Source organism: Neophocaena asiaeorientalis, unplaced genomic scaffold (genome assembly GCF_003031525.2).
Source record: "Neophocaena asiaeorientalis asiaeorientalis breed wild unplaced genomic scaffold, Neophocaena_asiaeorientalis_V1.1 scaffold647, whole genome shotgun sequence".
Classification (NCBI taxonomy): domain Eukaryota; kingdom Metazoa; phylum Chordata; class Mammalia; order Artiodactyla; family Phocoenidae; genus Neophocaena; species Neophocaena asiaeorientalis.
In genome coordinates, this window is record NW_020171992.1 from 1 (window position 1) to 19339 (window position 19339).

Consider the following 19339-nt stretch of genomic DNA (forward strand, 5'->3'; position numbering starts at 1 on the left):
GAAGACCCAACACAGCCAAAATAAATTAATTAATAAACTCCCCCCAACATCTTGTTAAAAAATACGCCCCTGAAAATTTTAATAGAAAACCTTAATAGAAATATCTTTTGAACTTTGGAGAAGGGAAAGATTTCTTAAACAAGACACAAAAATGTTGACTATAAAAGAAAAGAATGATACATTTTCTGTATTACAATTAAGAGTTTTCTTTCTTAAAAACACAACTTGAAAATAAGCTACAGGTACTTCCCTGGTGGTTCAGTGGTTAAGACTCCACGCTCCCAGTGCAGGGGTCCTGGGTTCGATCCCTGGTCAGGGAACTATATCCTGCATGCTGCAACTAAGACCGGCACAGCCAAAGAAAGAAAGAAAAAAGAAAAGAAGCTACAAATCGTAGACTATATGGCAATCCACATCCTAACAAAGGATTATATAAGAATGTATCAAGAGCTCCTTGATATCTGTGAGAGACTCTGTTCTTTAAAATGATTCAGAATATATTGCCCTACATCATTGGCTTTGTGCTTGGCCATGTAACTTCCTTGAGCCAACAGAATGTGAGCAGACAGGACATGTGCCATAGCTTAGCAGAAGCTTTAAAAGCATTGCAAGTTTCTTTTTCCTGGATGCTCTGCCAGGAGAATGACATATCCTAAACAAGAGCTGTTCCTTTAGCCTGAGCCCAGGAGTGGGAAGACGTGGGGCAAGGAGCTGACCCACAGGCTGGAGCAGAGATGCAACTGACCTGCAGACTTGAGAGCAAAAAGGAATGTTTCTTGTTATAAGCCACCGATTTGGGGAATGAGGTGGGGGGGTTGTTATGGTAGTGAAAGCTGACCAATATGGAAACTAGTACCTAGCAGTGGGGTGCTGTGCTACCCAAAGAATAAAATGTGTGGTTTTGGCTTTGGGGCTGAGTGGCAGGCAGGGATGTAACTACTATAGGGGGCTGGAAAACCAGCAAGCTATGTAATGTAATAGGTAAACATTTGGGAAAACTGTCACGTGTTCATTCAGAAGGCAGAAAATATACCTACCGAATTTATGGCTTTGGGAGAGGAAGTTTTGGGACAGAATGTTGTTGGTGTGAGTTACTTGTTACTAAGTACATTTCATCAGATACAAGAAAGAGGTGACAGCAGATAAGACTGGCTCATTTGCAAGCAGAATTGAAAGAGAACAGAAAGTGTAGAAATTGTAGGGTTTGAATGATGGAAAGGTGCAATCATCTGTTATGTCAACCTCTGCAGCCTGCAAAATATTCTCAAAATAGAAACTAGCTTTAGGGGCAATATCAAAACAAAGGCATGACCTGGGGTCAAAACCAAATCAAGAACATGACTGTTACTCCCTTTGTTAAGACCTCTGAGGAAATTTAGATAGTCCCAGGGAATCCTGCCAGTTGGACAACATCACTTCTTAGAAAAGAAACTGAATCTCATTAATCCTGATAGCGTCCAAATACTTGGAGTTGTATCTAGAGAAGGACGGAGAGGCGTGTCTCAAAGCGCATGTTGTGGCCACTGACACTTGAATTGGCTACTGACCTTTCACAAAAAGTTTTTGAGAGTTCCATCACCAAAAGTGCTGCTGGTCTGGATTGAATAAGACTGACGCTTCAGGACATAAAACGGTCTCGAGCCCCAGACTTTACAGGCAGGAAGCAGACTGATGATATTGATAAGAAAAACACAGATACCCAGAAGAGAAATGATGAAAAACAGGAACAGATATTTCACAGAAGAGGACACACTTAATGATTGATGTGATGGACAAGCGAAGAAATGTTTAACCTCATTACTGTTCAGGGCAATGCAAATCCAGACAAGAAAGAGATCTCAATTCAAAGTAATTTGACTAGCAAAAACGGGAAACTCTGATGATATCAAGTATTGGAGAGAACATGGATCTACATGATCTCTTACACATGGCTGGTATCTTCAGGCAGCTACTTTAGAAAATGATTGAAACTGTACTCAAAACAGTGACTATCCTAAACCAGCAATTGCACTTTTTCATATAGACATAGTAGAAGTCTTGCTCGTACAAAAATGTTCATAGCTGGACTGTTTACAATGGCGAAAATCTGGGAAAAACCTCAAATGCCCATCAAGAGAGAGTGGATGAATAAATAGGAGCATACTTAACCAATGGAATATTATACAGCAGTTAAAACAAAATGAACTGCATTGGCACAGTCTGTAATATGGATATATATTAATAGAATACTACTGGCCAAAAAGTAAGTCCCTACAATTATAAACACTGATACTCTTTATAAAGTAAAAATATATACACTTTAGAAACACACAGAGATTAAGATAAGGGAATTTGGGTTGTTGGTTACCTTGGGTTGAAGGAGTCAGGAAAAATAATATAGAGGGAAAATATGATTAGAAGCAGGTTATTGTCAAGGTTCTAGCTTTTGTTTGGAGTGGTGGTTCACATGGGTTTGTGGCATTATCAAGAAGAGCTAGAACTTTAAAAAAGGGATTGTTTTGATTGCTTTTTTAAACATTTATTTATTTAATTAATTTCTTTGGCTGTGTCAGGTCTTAGTTGCGGCATGCGGGATCTTCACTGTGGCATGAGGGATCTTTTGTTGTGGCGTATGGGCTCTTCATTGCAGTTCACGGGCTTCTCTCTAGTTGTTTTGCATGGGCTCCAGAACACGTGGGCTCAGTAGTTGCGATACATGGGCTTAGTTGCCCCATGGCAAGTGGGATCTTAGTTCCCCGTCCAGGGATTGAACCTGCGTTCTCTGCACTGGAAGACGGATTCTTAACTACTGGCCCACCAGGGAAGTCCCTTGATTGCTCTTTTTTATCTTATTTTGTTTTTAATTGAAGTATAGTTGATTTATAATGTTGTGTTAGTTTCAAGTGTACAGCAAAGTGATTCAGTTATACATTTATATAAATGTGTGTGTGTATGTATATATGATTGTTTTTGTTTAAGTCATAGACTGTTAGAGTTAAAAGCATCCTTAGAAGTCAGTTAGTTCTACTTCCTTATTTCCCAAATGAGAAAACTGAGGACCAGATTGGAGAAGTGACTGACCCAAGTTACACAATTCCTGAGTGATGCAACCCAGCCTGCTCCTCTTGTAATCCTCCTACCTCAGTACTGACACGCTCAAGCCAAGGCTTCATCCTCTTTTACTCTGCCCCACATCTAACCCATCCATCAGTTCTGCTCTGCTCTGACACACCTGGGTCCATCTGCTTTGCACAGTGCCCACCCCACCCCACCCCCAGGAGCCAAAGCCAGCCTCATCTCCCACCTGGACTTCAGCCAGTGCCTCCTGACTGATCCTCCTACATTCTCTCTTACTCTCCAAAACACCTGTTTCCCATACAACTAAGGGAGGAATCTTCTTTTTTTTTTTTTTTTTTTTTACCTCTCAGGCTTCATTTCCTACCATTGCGCCCCAGCCCCTGCCCAAGTTTAATATGCCACTCTCACTGACTTTCTTTCTGGAATATTCCAGGCTGCTCTCTGCATGTAGCAGATGCTGCCAGTAGCCAGCTCACATGCCTTAGCTAGGCCTTCCGTCTCAGTGCACATAAGCTGCCTTCAGCCATGGAAGATCACTCTGTCCATGAGCAGGACAGGACAGAAGTGCCAGGGAGCAGGCCTCACCAGTGAGAGACAGGAAGTGGAGTATAAATACCCCAACTCCCTTGCTCCTAGGTGAGATAACTCAGCTGTGTCTCAGCTGTGTGCTCTGTACTGTTTCCCAAAGTGTCCCTGGGGAGCCGGCCCCACGACTCACAAAGGAGCTGGCCTGATAACAGGTTCTTTATCAAGTCCTTGTTTTGCTCTCCTGTTCCCTTACTCATCTTTCCTGCACCTCCCCAATAGATTACTTTCTTTAAATCTTTGTCTTGGGTCTTATTCAGAGGGTAGTGTTAAGATACCACATTAGGCCTTTGCACTCACCATTCTCTCTGCCTAGAATATTCTACCCCTCCAGGTCTCAGCTCAAATGCCAACTCTTTAATCTCCCTTCTGGTCATATCCCATTGTTATATGTCTTCATTGACTTATCCTATTAGAAATTATCTTGTTTATATAATTAACTGAAAAATTATGTCTCTCCCAGGGGGTTAGCTCTACAAGGCAAGTGCCTTGTGTATCTTGGTTCCCAGCACATGGGAGAGTGATTGGCACATAGTAGGCACCCTTTAAATATCTGTTGACTTAGTTAATGAGTATTTTTTGCCGGGAGGGATGTCAAATACTGCATCAAGAGTAAGATTTACAGTAGCTGTTTGAATTTATGCATTTCTAATTGGGAGACAAATTGCTGGCATGTAAATGGATACTGCAATTGTGTTTTTGAGTGGTTGATTCTCTTTAGTGAGTTACCCTGTTTCCAACTACTTTAAAGTGCTCTCAGTTGTTGTGCTAATTACAAATCCTGATAAACTCTCCATTAACGTGTATCTTCAAAGTACCTTCAACGCCATAATACTGTTAGAAGGATTTATATATGGTTGGAAGTAAGAGAACCACATTTATTTAATAACAGTCTTAAATTCAGCTTGCCTTTCCACTGATGTACCTGAATAAGTGAAACTGGACTACATTTACCTGCTTGCTTATTTACACAGGGGGGATGTTGGCAGAGGCTTGCCCTGGGGAAGTAGAGATGTGGAGGCCAGAAAGAAATTCCATACACAGTCTTGGAGAAAACTCATTTCTTATGTGGCCTGGGCCCATCTCATGCTCACCTGGCATAAACCTGCTTCAGCATGGGACAAGCAGTCTTTGGACCCACAGGGCCCAACCCTTTCCTGGGGGCATTTGGGTGGAGGCGTGTGTGTGTGTGTGTGTGTGTGTGTGTGTGTGTGTGTAGTATGAATTTCTATGCTCCTTGATTTCCTCATTTGTCAAATATATAGATTTATAGCAACTATTCCATACCTTGTTGTGAAGCTTAAATGAACACATGGGTGTAAGGGACGAAAGAAGCCACAAATAGTTGTGAACACATAAGGGACTATTTTTGTAACTATTGTTGGAGACAGTCCTGTCTATGTGGGACATGACTCAGTAGTCAAGTTGTAGCTGCTAGGCCCCATGAAACGGCCTGAACATTATGGAAGAATGCAAAACTCAGTCTCAGAGTTGGGATGAGACATTGTGGAAAGGCAGGATTTTCAGACTCCTGGAAGGTTGTACAGTTAGGAAAATGGCCTGAGGGGGCTGGGACTGCCTAAGGGAACTTCTGAGCCCGGTGTGTGTGTGTGTGTGTGTGTGTGTGTGTCATTGTATGCACATGAGAGTGTGAGTGGATCTGAATGTGAAGGCTTAGATTTTAGGTAAAAACACAGGGTAGATGAGGTTGAAGTCTCAGGATAATGAAGCAGGACCTGATGGGGCCTTCCTGGGACAGACCTCCCCATGTCCTGGCCTGCCTCTTGTTTGTGGAAAAGCTTTCGTCTCCCAGGCCTCTGTTGGTCACAAAAGGGTGGCTCAAGAGTTAATGACTGGAAGAATGTGAACATGTATAACAAAAGACAGCAGTTGGGTCAGGAGAGCAGGTAATAATTTAAACAATAGATCAGCCATACAGTAGAGTCACAGAATCTTTAGTTCTTCCCTGAAGAACATAAATGACAGTACCTGACACACATTCCTGAGCTGTTTCACAGATACTAAAACCCCCACCAGATGGAAGGAGTTAACTGCATGATGACCATGTACATGTAGCCCCCAGACCAGTTGGAACCAGAAGGTTGATGATGTTGACTCCAGAATGCATTACCACCAATCAATCAGAAGAATGTCTACAAGCTGATCAAGCACCTCACAACTCTCTCCCTTACCCTGTCTTTGAAAACCTTTCCCCAAAAGCCAGTGGGGACTTCAGGCCTTTTGACCATTAGCCGCCCATACTCTGCTTGGCCTTGCAATAAATGCTGCACTGTCCTTCACCACAGCCCAGCATCGATAGATTGGCTTTACTGCATTTGGATGAATGGACCCAAGTTTGGTTCGGTAGCATCAGGTTCCACTGAGACATGGGCCAGCTCATTAGTTCACCTACACATTCTCCAGCGGGATCATATGCCTGTGTTAAACCGGGAACTCAGAGTCTAGACAGGAAGGCAGTCTCAGGAACAGACAAATTACATTATAAGGCAGTCCGTGCAAGCACAGAGGGAAAAGCATGGTGCCTGGGATCCAGGGAAGACGGAGGATTGGGAGGAACCAGAGAAGGGTTCACAGAGGAGGTGATTTTGAACAAGAGTGGAACTTACCACGGGAAAAAACAGTTGAAGTTTATTCCCCTTAAAGAAAGGAGCGTGTGCAAAGACCAGGGTGTGTCTGGCAGAAGGGTGTGGAACCCAGTCTAGGGGCACAGAGTGTATATATGGGGTTACAGGTGCTGTAGGTTGTGGCCAGATCAGGAGGCAGATTGCAGGACAAGGTAAGATGTTGGGCAGCACCCAGGGGTGAGTCTCTACCAAGAGGTGGTGCAGAGTACTGTTTCAGGATTGAAGCCAGACAGTCTGCGTTGGAATCCCACCTTCCCAGCGAGTAGCTGAGTAATCTTGGACAACTTCTCTGTGCCTTGGTTTCCTCATCTGTATAATGGGTGTTAATAATAATGCCTACTTCCAGGACCATGAGGAAGACTAGACAGCTGAACACACATGAAGTGCTTAGAGTAGCTTGACACACGTGAAGTGCACAACGTAACGTTAGCTAATAGCCGCTGTTATTCCACGGAGGGCCGGGGGAACATCAAGATTAAGGGATGAACAGAGAACCAGGAACCTCTAACCAAGTCTAGAAGTAACAGCAGAGTGCTTGGAGGAAAACCATGAGGGCCACCTGTCATAGAAGCCATGGCAAGAGGATGTTTCCAGAAGGAAGGGTCAACAGGGTCAAGGGTGCCAAAATGTCAGGCAAGGTGACAGCCAAGGATGCCATGGATTTAGCAACAAGGAGGTCACCATTGACTTTAGCCATTGCAGTTTTGGTGACGTGGTAGAGACAGAGGCCAGTTTGCAGTATATTGAACACATGGGTTGGGAGGAACCAGGGAGAGTGGTGCCAACTCTTCCAGCTGTTTGGCTGGGAAGGGAAGCAAGTGAGAGGCAGCAGAGGTAGAGGGACGGTGAGGTCGATAACCATGTGCTTTGCCAAATACCCACTGCATCCTGCCATTGTCTCCTATGAGGTTCACAATCTCTGGTCAGCTAAGCAGGAGAAAGAGCAGAAAATATAAGTCATAAATGAGGACACGTGTATAGACAGATGAAGAATGGCAGAGCTGGGAGAAAGGCCAGCTACCCATTTCCTCTCCCTTTTCATGATGTGATTGTGGGCAAGGGGGGACTGGGCAAGAGGGTGGAGGATGCTCAGTGCCGTCTACCTGCTTTACCACACCTGGATGTAAAGGACCCACCTCTTGAAGGTGGATGGAGGAGGTGGCAGAAGAGGTTGGTGACAGATTCCTTTAAACTAATATACGCTGGGTGCCCAATATGTCCCATCCTACTGAATCACATCATATCCAGGTGGTGGGAGAAATCTTTGGTTGAAATTGGTTCCAGCTAGAAACGGGAGGCAAGATGGATCCCACATCAGCAGAGGCAACACTGTCTATTTTTCACTGCTGCCCCTCTCTGCAATCCCTTCTCTGACATTTTAGATAGGTCTGGTCTTTCTTTGACTCTGCAGCTGGGGATTTGTGGGTGGGAGTGGCTTGCAGGTTGATGTGTCACTTAAAGCAGCAATGCTTGTGGGAAGTAAAATGCATCCTTCTGATTTGTTTGGGAAATGTCTTTATGTCAAGAACTTTGGAACGATAAAACCATAATGGTGGGATTTTGGAAAATCATTTTCCAAACCAGGGCACAGGAGACCCAAAGTGGGATATTTCAAGAAGAAAACCAATGGATGCCTGTCCAACATGAAGCAGAAACATGGCAGGAGGGCTGAGAGGTGCAGGGCAGCCTTCATGGCATATGATTTGTGCAGACTCTGCTGTTGCATGCTTGAAATTTTTAGTTTTTAAACAAGACCCCTCATTTTATTTTGCACTGGACCCTGCGAATTATGTGAACCTCCTGGTCAGGGCCGCAGGCTTGGTGGAACACATGGACTGCAGACTTCAGCTAGGTCTGGCAGGCAGCAGCCCTGACTTCAGATGCTCCCCACGTGAACCTGGCTCCTGAAACTCACCCACCCTTGGGAAAGCTGGGCCAGCCAGCGGGAGTTGAGAAAGAGAACCTGGCCAATTTGCAGTCAGCTCTTAAGAGCAGCTGTAAAGATGCCTCAGACAAACCGAGCAGGGAGGGAGGAAACACAGAACACTCTTAGAAACCACGATAATGAGCAGGGCTCTGTGCTGCAAGCCTTCTGACACATTTCCATATTTAGTCCTCACAATGGTCCTAGTACAGAGGCACTGGGATCCCAGTTTTAGGGATAATGACCCAGAGGTTCAGGAAGATGATCAGAATTGATGGTGCTGGTAAGCGGTGACCTGGATTAAAATGCAGGTGTCTGGATCCCAAGTCCAGTGCTTTTCCTATTACACTAGAGGATAGAGGTGAAGGCCAGGGGACCCGGATGTCCAGGCTATGCTGGCTAGCATATCCCAGGCCCGGCTCCAGTTCTGAGCTAAATGTACTCTCTGTGACCAGTTCAGCTCACTCCAGAGCCCGTGAAGCCAGACCTGGCAGTGGAGGTGTCTCTTTGGGTGGCCAGCTCTAAGCTGAGCCTGAGAGCCAGGCCTAAAGGGCAATGAAGGAAGAGCATCCCTGCTCAGGCTCCCCTGGGCTCCCAGAGCTGTGGCCCCAAGATGAACTGGGAAATTGGTGGTGAGCAGAGGTGGGACCCAGGCGTCCACCTACTACCTCAGGGGGAGAGGGCTCCTCAGGGGACTTTCCTAGCAGCATGTGGGCGTGTTTGCCCACATGGGTAAATCATGGGTGACCTTGTTGGTGTTGGTGGGTATATTTTGGGGTCAAACTGTTGCCACTTCCTGCCCCTGCGTCCTTGCTCTGTTGGGTGGAAAAGCTGGGGCTTTTTTCTTCTACCATTCCCTGCAAAGTTGGCATTGTGCCCTGGCCTCCAGGTGGGCTGCAGGAACCCTGCAGGGCTTTCCAGCATCCCAGGGGCCCCGGTCATGCCCAGCTTCTCTCTCTGACCACAGCCCAGCTCTCTGGTCCTGAGCATAAAGCCAGAAAATCACAGAGAAGGAGCCTATCTGGGAGTTAAGGTGGGTTATCTTCAGGGCTCTCACGGGGTCCCCATGTGACAGCTCTCTTTTCCTTTCTCGGCTTCCGGCTCCTCAGCTGTAACATGAGATGGTCCACCCCAGTTGTCCTGAGTGTCCTCCTGAGCGCTGGGGGGATGTGGCACACACCTGACCCACGCTGACTCCCCGAATATACCCACAGAGACTTTGCAATGTGGCTATTTTTGGTCCAGGGCCGAATGGCTCAAGAACCACAAAACTGAGGCTACAAAACATGCTGAATCTAAGCCTATGTGTTGCCTATCAGGCTTCTTTGAGTTTCTGGCTTCCTGGGAGCTTTCTGAGTTTCAGATGACCCTGGCTCCTAGGGTGGGTGGGATCTAAATGCCTCAGGGACCTGGATCAGCCCTCTTAGGCTCTTTGCCCTCTATCCCCATCAGAAAGGGCAGGGAGCCCTCCCCAGCAGGCTCTCTCAGTACAACAGGCCTGATCCGAAAGGCCAGTTCCACCTCGGATGGACGAGGGAGCTGTTTAGGGTGTAGATTGTAGGCAGGGCTCTGTCTGCCCTTAGGAACACAGAATATTATTTCATGCCAAACCAGAGAGGGTCTCAGTAGCCATCCAGGCTAGAGGGAAGTGGTGGGATTGGATTATCTGGGGAGCCCTTTCGAGATACTCCAACTACCTTGAACTCAGAATACAAAGGTCCATAGTGAGGTTCAAGCACGTGTCTTTGGATAAAAGCTTCCCAAATGATCCTAATATGAATCCGATTTCCAGGTAAAGAGTCACTGATTTAGGCCAACTTGCCCACGTTTTAGGTGGGAGAACTGATGCCCAGAGGCAGGAAGTAGCCTGCTCAAGGTCCCACAGACAATGAGCGGCAAAGCTCAGAAATCCTGATTTTTCACCCTCTTTCTACAGAACCCCACCTCCGTCACTTCTCCTGGATTCCTTCAAACTTCCCAGTCTGACTGCCTTCTTCCAGTCACTGTGTCCTGCAGCCTCTAGCACAAGCCCTCAGCACAAACCACAAATCTGGCTGCATCCCTGTCCCAAGCAAAAGATTGGCCTTCCCTCCACTGACAGCAAGCTTAAGTCCCAAGGGCTGAGCCCAGTAAACAGGATCCTGTGAAACCCAGCCCAGGTCCTCCTGGCTCCATTTCCAGCCCCTCTCTGCAGGCCTTCCTCACCCCCGCATGCCCTGAAGACATCAGCCTCCACACCAGCTATTAGCATGCCATCAAACAATTGTTTGATTTTCCTTAAGAGATACAGCACGTTTAATTTTCACACAAGCCTATGAGCAGGTATCATTATTATCCCTGTTTGGAGATGAGGCTGGGAGGTTAAGAAAGGGAAAAAAGTCCCACCAGTGGTGTACAGAGGAGCTGGGCCTGGGGGCCAGGCAGAGCCCACCCTTATAACCACACACAATGTGCCATCCAGGCCCCTGCTCAGGGGAAATTCCACCTTCATCCTTCCAGGCCCAGCCAGTATTCCACATTGCACCCCAGTGAGCTCTCCGCTCCCCTAGAATGAGCATGTGCAGAGTCTAGTCTGCATACTATAGCAGCCTTGACCATCTGTGCCCACTTACTGGTTTGTGTATCTGTTTCCCTCTGAAGGCCCTGACTCTGTGGTCAGCTCTCCTCTCTCACCTGACTGCCCATGCACAAAGTGGGCCCTCAGAAGATGTTTCCTGAGTGAATGAGTGAATGAATGAATGAATGACCACATCAGGAACTGAGACCTGTCACCAGCATCCTGTGTGTGGAATGGTGCCCGTCAGCACAGTCGGAAAATGGTTCATCCATGCTAGAGGGTCCAGGGGGGTATAAACAAGCACAGGGTTTGGGCCAGAGCTTCTCATCCTAATTCTGTCACTTGCTACTTGTATGACTCCTGTTACCTCCAGGGCCTGTGTTTCTCATCTGCAGCAGGGGGATGACGAGAATGATGTGAAGGCCTCTCCTTCCTCCTGCTTTAGCAACAGTCACTACGCACCCATCCTGGGTGGAGCGCTGGGACATGAAATGAGGACCACGACAGGGACTGCTGCTCCCCGGGAGCTTCCAGATGAGGGAGGGGTGTGGACCACCAGGCAATCACAAGATTGGCTTGGCTGCTATGGGGCGTGAGCCTGCTTCATGCTGGGAGCTCAGATGGGGCAGCCTGCAGGAGGTCTTCCAGATAAAGCTGGAGCAGGCGTCCCAGGCAGAAGGGGCAGTGAAGCCCCAGCACAGGTGCGCAGAGCAGTAACAGTGTCGTGCGGCTAGAGCTCTGTGGGCCACATTGTGCGGGACCACGTAAGCCGAGCCAAGACATTTGTACTTCACTTCCGAACAGCAGGCTGAGTTGTCACTCTGGAGCTCCACGGCTGTGGACGCGAATTGAAAAACTGGTGACTGTCACTGCTGTGACATTCTTTGGGCACCCCCAGGGTCTGCTGTTGCTACAAGAGATGCTTGATGTCTCGTTCACTTTGTTGCTGAGAGCTGGATAACAGAGGCCTCCTGAAAAGAACAAAAAGTGCTGAATGTTAGAAGACAGTGTACAAGGGAACCCAGGAAGAGGGTAAGAGTCGCTGGAAAACAAAAGAAAGGGCTTTTAATTCAAAGATGTTTGGGTGCTGGAGGCACTGTGGCTGGACTTGCACTTATAGGAGGCAGCTGGGGAGGGGTGCGGAGGTGGGGATGGAAGAGAACACTGCGCTCCTGTGGGTGACAATAGAAAGCCTGGCCTGGGCGTTGGGCATCACAGGATTGGAGAGGAAAGAGACCAGGAAGGGGGTCCCGGCTAGGGAGGTGGCAGCACTGCCTGGTTCCTGGATTAATGGGTAGAGGGGGGAGGGGTGCAGTTTTATTGAGCACCTACTATGTGCCAGGCCCCATGGTAAGCGCTTCCGTATAAGAGTTATTACTTGGCCAGTGCTTTGTGCCAGGCTTAGAGAAGAAGAGTTGGAGTGGGGCTGGGGGCGGGACCCTGTGGGACGCTGGGTTTCCATGTAATTGGAGCCTCTGGCCAGTTCCTTCTGGGGCTGCGGCAGCTGGGAAGAGGGAGGCGTGACTAAGTGAGGCATGACTAAGTCTTTCTGTCGCCTCCTTTCCTGTCCTGGGCTCATGGTAGCTACAGTGAGGGGGAGCATGGGAAGTGAGCAGCTGGAGGGGGAGCCCTGTCCTGGTCTCGAGTGGGCCAGGCAGCATCCCCGGGAGGAGGGGAGAGCAAAGTATTTCCTGGGTGGTGACCTGGCCCCTCTCTGTGTCCCAAGTGAGTCTAAAGGATCTAAGGTGACATTTGACCAACTGGCCACATCCCTTTAATCTCCTTCCTCTTTGAGACCCCACTAAAATGACAACCAAGGAATAAAAAAGTATCAGTCTGCGAGGACAAAGAAAATAGGAGAGTGACAACAGTGTCTTAGTGATTTCAACTGCTTTAAGTCCTTTTTGGGTGGCAGGAAGCAGCTGGCCAGATGAAGGAATTGATGGAGCAGGTCCTTACTGACAGTGTGTTCCCAGAGGTGGCCGCACGTGGTGGTCAGATGACCAGATGCCTTGGCATCCACTGTTCATCTGTGCAATGAAGTCTCGGTATGACCTTGGCAAAGTCGGTTTCTGCTTTCTGAGGCTCGTTTGTTCCCCATCTGTAATAGAAAGAGACCGTACTAGATTCTTATCTGCCGGTGCCTGAATTACCTGGAGTTTTCCTCCCCTGCCCCTCAACACGTACGGGCACATGTGTCTTGATGTTGCTTCAAAAATGGGGCAAAGGTATTTTTGCATTTTTTGCTCTCCCAGGACACTTTCAGAGCCACTGCTGCAGATGGTCTCCAAGGGAGCTTTCAACTCCGACACGCCAGGACCCCCACGCAGGTGTTAGGATGGAGAATACACGGAATGGAGGGGTTGTAAGGATGAAAGACCTTCATGTGGGAGATCCAGGCACAGAGGGGCTTCAAAGGAGGCTGAAGGCCTATCTGTGGGGACAGCAGAAGGGCCTTTACAGAGACAACGACATTTGCAATGGGTAGAATTCACAGAGGGAGACAAGGAGGAGGGCCCTGCAGGTGGAGGTTACGGTGGCAGCAAATCCTGGAGATAAGAAAGCATGTGACCTGTTCAGAGACTTGCAAATATTGCAACATGCGGGAATCCATGGAGACATCACGTGAGCCACGAATGGCCAGCAGCTTGCACTTCATCCCATTGACCATGGGAAGCTATCACGTTGGCCTTGTGATTTTAACACACGGATATGGCCCAGCTACTTTTTCTTGAGCACCTGCTAGTGTTACTTATTCCACGCACTGCACACCATGTCTTCCTGACCTGGCCACTTGGTCGCTGGACAGTCACACATCTCTCCAGCCATTTCCTCACTCTGGGCACTGTCCTCCACGCTTCGCTGTCCTTACACAAGCTCCTTCCTCTGTGGAGAGGCCGCTTTCCAATTCAGCCTTCCTGCAGGAGACTCTGCTTGAAGAACATTACCCTGGGAGGCCTCTCTCCTGTGGGCAGCTCCCAGCCTCCCCTGCGCCCTCCATATGGCACATCCACTGCTGTCCTTACACCAACTGGCTTTTCCTTATTTAGCTGTGATGCAATGGCTTGCATGTCATCGGTAGCTGTCTTCCCTGGGACTAACCAAGGACCAAGAACAGGGCAAGTGATTGAAAAGTGTTGAGTGATTGAAAAAATAGAAATTGCAACTATCTGGGCCAGGTCCTTGACAGAATGGATCTTACTGAATGCTCCTCGGTCACCTGTGAGATACGAGTTACTCTTTCCGTCTTCCACAGGAGATGTGACTCGGGCGAGTTTATGTATCCGCTGATTTGCAGAACTGGGATTCAAACCCATGTGTGTCTCAGTGCTGGTGCAGAGCTCTTCTGCTCTACCATGTTCCTGGGACAGTAGCTCCATCCCTGGATGGAAAGACGTGACATCAGAGGAGCCACAGACAGGCCACTTCCTCTCATTCACCTTTTTCCACGTCCCATTCAGCTGGGACAGCTCCTACTCAGCCTCTCAAGATCCGTATCTGTTCCTGCGCTTAGGGAAGTTTCCTTACACCTCTCACACCACCCAGGGGAGGTAAGGAAAGGAGTTTTCCATGTGGTCACTGGACGCGAGTAACCACCTCTTCTTCCTGTGACTTCCCCACCTCTGCACTGGGGCTTGGAAAACCCCACCCAGGTCTTCTAATAAAAGCTCTGGGTACTGCAGGATGGGCCAGAGGACAGCTCTTCACTCCACCAGACTCCTTGAGGGACTCCTTCCAGGGAGGCCTGAGCTGGACGTCCTGAGATGAAGGTCATCACCACTGCTCTGGTGTGCCTGCTGCTGGCCAGGGCGTGGCTACAGGATGTGGATGCCAAGAGCAGTGAGTTTGGCTGGAGTCACTTTGCTCCTCTTTGGGGAGGGTGGAGACGCAGGCAGGTGCTCTGGGGCTGGGGGCAGGCTCACCCCTTCATCTCCACTCCTCCAGAAAGAATTCTCCCTGAAGAGGAGGAAGGGAGGACTTGCTCGGGGGCAGGGGGACAGCAGGAGAGCCATAAGCCTGGGGCCAACACAGACCGCTGAGCAGCGGGCTTCAGCCAAAGGAGGCCAGCCTCGTCCAGATCCTGCGGACTGATGGAGGGCAGCTGTGAGGTCATTGAGGCCAAGCTGGAGGCCTGAGGTCCAGAGGAGGGACTGACTGGGGTCTCGCCTCCACTGTGTAACAGATAACAGGCAGAGTCTGAGGTCAGGATCTGGGGCTTTAACAGTTGGCTAACCTTGGGCAAGTTACTATACCTCCCAAACTCTGGTTTCGCTATCAGTAAGATGGGTTTGATCATGCCTACCCTCTAAGGCTGATGAGAGAATACTGACCTAACAGCAGACATATGGAAGGGGCTTTGCAAACGGTCAAACTAGGAGGAAGGAGCCAGGATTGAAATGCAAGTCTTTTGAAGGTAGGGTGTGTGTAGGGGGGGTTACAAACCGGCAGAATGGGAGTTGTGGGTCAGAGCTGAGAGGACCAGGGTGGAGGGTGAGGTTGGGATTGCGTGGAGCTGATCAGTTCCTGGAAGCTCTTGCCTGGTCATTTCATCAGTCTGAGCTCCTAAAACAGTCCCTAATCCTGCCCCAAATAGTGGACTGCTGTTGAATCATACTCACAGGGTCTCAGGGCCCTTGAACCCAAATGTAAGGGCAGAACCATACCCTAGTGGTGGGATGTCAGAACTAGAATAGCCTTTAGAAATCAGTCTAAAGAGTCTTGCTTTTCAGCTGGGAAGTCTGGGGCCCAGGGGAGGGCTCATCGTGACCAAAGCCACACAGCTGTTTTGTGGGGAGCTGGGATCTGAACCCCAGTGTCCTGACTGCCTAAATACAGAACTGGGTGGCTGATGAGACACTAGTGCCCTTTGGGTGTGATCCCAGAGCCTGAGCCTGTTCTGGAAGGGTTTTTTGTTTTTGCTTTTTTCCCCATCCTGGATGAAAGGAACTCAGTCCAGCTTGAGAAATGGATGCAAACCATTTTTGCGCTTCTCTTCCAGTGCATGTGTCATCCTCCAATTGTTGTTTCACACTGGTAGAGAGAAAGATGTCCCTGCAGAGAATCCAGTGTTACAAGAACACCAGCTCCACCTGCTCCTACAAAAACCATCTAATGTGAGTGGTTGTATCCTCTTCCATCCTTGACTCCCTTCTCCAGAGGACAGAAAGCGGCCGCCCTGGAATTAGAATAGCAGACGCTAGATGGCGATGTTCCACCGGATTAAGGTTTTTTAACCAAACTAGTGAGGAGGCCAAAACCTGGGCGCAGAGCTGAGAGTGGGCGCTAGGACGAACACCTGTGTTCCTGCAGTGACATGGGTTTCTTGGAGCTGCAAGGTGCCAAGTGTTATATCTTAATATTTTATGCCCAGAGCTTAAAAGCTCCAGGTACTACTGGGTGATGGTAAGAGTGAGGGGCTCTCAGATAGTTCCTGCTTCTGGATTTGCCAACCTATAGTCTTGAGTGACTCTGGACAGGTAAGTCTTCTGAACTTCCTTATCTGGGTAGCCCCTCTGCACTCCTGATCTGTGACGTGGTGTAAACACGATAGCTGCATCACAGGGTCGTTATGAAGCTCCAGGGAGGTAGCTTACACTTGCCACTCAGTGTCTATAAGGCACTTTCGTGTATATTATTATCTCATCTAACTCTTGGTGCACACATTTTCATTATCGTGAAAACTGAGGTTCAGGGAATTGGAGAGATTTGTCTAAGGTCTTGCAGATAATTAGAGGCAGAATTGATGTACGGTTTTGGACAATAGCCAAGTTTGGGAGGTGGGTAGATCAGAAAAGAAACACACGCAGGCGCGCGCACACACACACACACACACACACACATCCAAGGCAATGACTAGGGGTCCCGGATGGGCACAGACACATGAAAAGATGGAGCAGGTGGGCCCTCAGAGATGTTATAGGAGGGGAATTTTCCATGTTAGCAGATCCTCAGAATGTCTGCAGCCTTCGCTCTACCCTGATACAATGAATCCGCAAAAGGGGTCCACGAAATGCAATTTTGAAAGCCCCCCATCCCTTGCCCCTGAAGCTTGGGTGTTCCTCCCAGTGTACAAACTGTAGGGCTTACGCAATGACTTCATTTTATAGGCCCCTGGAGAAAAGCTTAGGGGCACCCAGGAGCAATGAGGGGGTGATGGGACTTGTGTGTGGCACCCAGGGCGTGGCTCAGGTGACTTAGCCCTTCCTTTGTTCTCTGCCTACAGATTGAAGCTGAACGGAGGCCGAGAGGCCTGTGTCTCACAGACAAAATCATGGGTTCGGGCTTATTTAAAAAGGATAAACCCCTGCCAGTGAAAGGACATATGAGCTGATTCCTTTCCATCCTGGACTCTGGACACCGTGTGGCTTTACCTGTCCCCTCAACGCCCAACCCTACACCAGTCCTTCTGTCCCAGCTTTGCCGGGTCACGCCAGAGGGTCTGCTGGGTCCTGATAAGATATGTTGTCGCACTTTATATAGTTAAATTCTAGAATCTTCAACTTCTGCCTCCCTGTGCCTCTTGGACCCCACAGGGATTTCAGGGTGCAAAGCTGATTGACATTGAGGAGCTGGGGTCAGGGGCTGGAGAAAAGGAAACATGTTGGACCAGGTGCCAGGGGAACTGACTTCTCATCATAGGAGCCAATAAATGACTTACATCTCTCAGCTGACTGCCTTTGTCCCGGGGGATAAGTGTGGGCTCTGGGTTGTGATGTAGATCCTCTGTGGGGCTGGGTCCCCATTTGGATGCAGGATGTTCCCCATCCCCCCCGCCCACTCTGCACTGCCCAGAGGGTTCAGAGGCTGATGATATCCAAAAGCTGCCCTAGCTGGAAGGGATCTTGGGCATCGTCTGCCTGTAAGACGATGCTAGCCCCATTGTATAGATGAGGTGACTGAGGGCTGGAGAGGGACACCCACAGGCCCGAGGACACGCAGAAAGTCAGGATTAGATCTGGCGCTAGAGCCCAGGGTTCCCGCTGCTCAGCTGCTTACAAAACCAAACTCAACAAGTGTTGCTAGAAAGGAAAGTTGCCGTTAATCAGAATGCTGGCAATCTGGGGAGATGGTGGACTCAGTGTCCCCCCAACACACACACACACACACACATCCAAGGCAATGACTAGGGGTCCCGGATGGGCACAGACACATGAAAAGATGGAGCAGGTGGGCCCTCAGAGATGTTATAGGAGGGGAATTTTCCATGTTAGCAGATCCTCAGAATGTCTGCAGCCTTCGCTCTACCCTGATACAATGAATCCGCAAAAGGGGTCCACGAAATGCAATTTTGAAAGCCCCCCATCCCTTGCCCCTGAAGCTTGGGTGTTCCTCCCAGTGTACAAATTGTAGGTCTTAGGCAATGACTTCATTTTATAGGCCCCTGGAGAAAAGCTTAGGGGCACCCAGGAGCAATGAGGGGGTGATGGGACTTGTGTGTGGCACCCAGGGCGTGGCTCAGGTGACTTAGCCCTTCCTTTGTTCTCTGCCTACAGATTGAAGCTGAACGGAGGCCGAGAGGCCTGTGTCTCACAGACAAAATCGTGGGTTCGGGCTTATTTAAAAAGGATAAACCCCTGCCAGTGAAAGGACATATGAGCTGATTCCTTTCCATCCTGGACTCTGGACACCGTGTGGCTTTACCTGTCCCCTCAACGCCCAACCCTACACCAGTCCTTCTGTCCCAACTTTGCCGGGTCACGCCAGAGGGTCTGCTGGGTGCTGATAAGATATGTTGTCGCACTTTATATAGTTAAATTCTAGAATCTTCAACTTCTGCCTCCCTGTGCCTCTTGGACCCCACAGGGATTTCAGGGTGCAAAGCTGATTGACATTGAGGAGCTGGGGTCAGGGGCTGGAGAAAAGGAAACATGTTGGACCAGGTGCCAGGAGAACTGACTTCTCATCATAGGAGCCAATAAATGACTTACATCTCTCAGCTGACTGCCTTTGTCCCGGGGGATAAGTGTGGGCTCTGGGTTGTGATGTAGATCCTCTGTGGGGCTGGGTCCCCATTTGGATGCAGGATGTTCCCCATCACCCCCGCCCACTCTGCACTGCCCAGAGGGTTCAGAGGCTGATGATATCCAAAAGCTGCCCTAGCTGGAAGGGATCTTGGGCATCGTCTGCCTGTAAGACGATGCTAGCCCCATTATATAGATGAGGTGACTGAGGGCTGGAGAGGGACACCCACAGGCCTGAGGACACGCAGAAAGTCAGGATTAGATCTGGCGCTAGAGCCCAGGGTTCCCGCTGCTCGGCTGCTTACAAAACCAAACTCAACAAGTGTTGCTAGAAAGGAAAGTTGCCGTTAATCAGAATGCTGGCAATCTGGGGAGATGGTGGACTCAGTGTCCCCCCAAAGCCACCTCCGAAGATTCTCCTCGGCCATGAAAGTTTTTTTTTTAATTAATTTCTTTTTGGCTGCGTTGGGTCTTTGTTGCTGCACGCGGGCTTTCTCGAGTTGCAGTGAGCGGCGGCTGCTCTTCGTTGCGGAGCACGGGCTGCAGGGTGCATGGGCTTCAGTAGTTGTAGCATGCAGGCTCAGTAGTTGTGGCGCACAGGCTTCGTTGC

General features: G+C 49.0%; 1 protein-coding gene across 3 annotated transcripts; it reads left to right on the top strand.

Annotated features, from left to right (window-relative positions):
* Nucleotides 1–12142: 12142 nt before the first annotated feature.
* Nucleotides 12143–18704, top strand: CCL1 (C-C motif chemokine ligand 1). Of its 3 annotated transcripts, XM_024748187.1 has the most exons (4): nt 12143–14319; nt 14452–14608; nt 15768–15882; nt 16992–17200. In XM_024748187.1, the coding sequence occupies exons 2-4, from the start codon at nt 14533–14535 to the stop codon at nt 17080–17082; spliced, it is 282 nt and encodes a 93-aa protein (XP_024603955.1). In that variant the 5' UTR covers nt 12143–14319; nt 14452–14532; the 3' UTR covers nt 17083–17200. The 3 variants fall into 3 exon arrangements, with proteins under 3 accessions (XP_024603955.1, XP_024603965.1, XP_024603946.1); XM_024748197.1 differs by lacking the exon at nt 16992–17200 and adding an exon at nt 18262–18704 and having other exon boundaries at nt 12143–14608; XM_024748178.1 differs by having other exon boundaries at nt 12143–14608.
* Nucleotides 18705–19339: the final 635 nt, after the last annotated feature.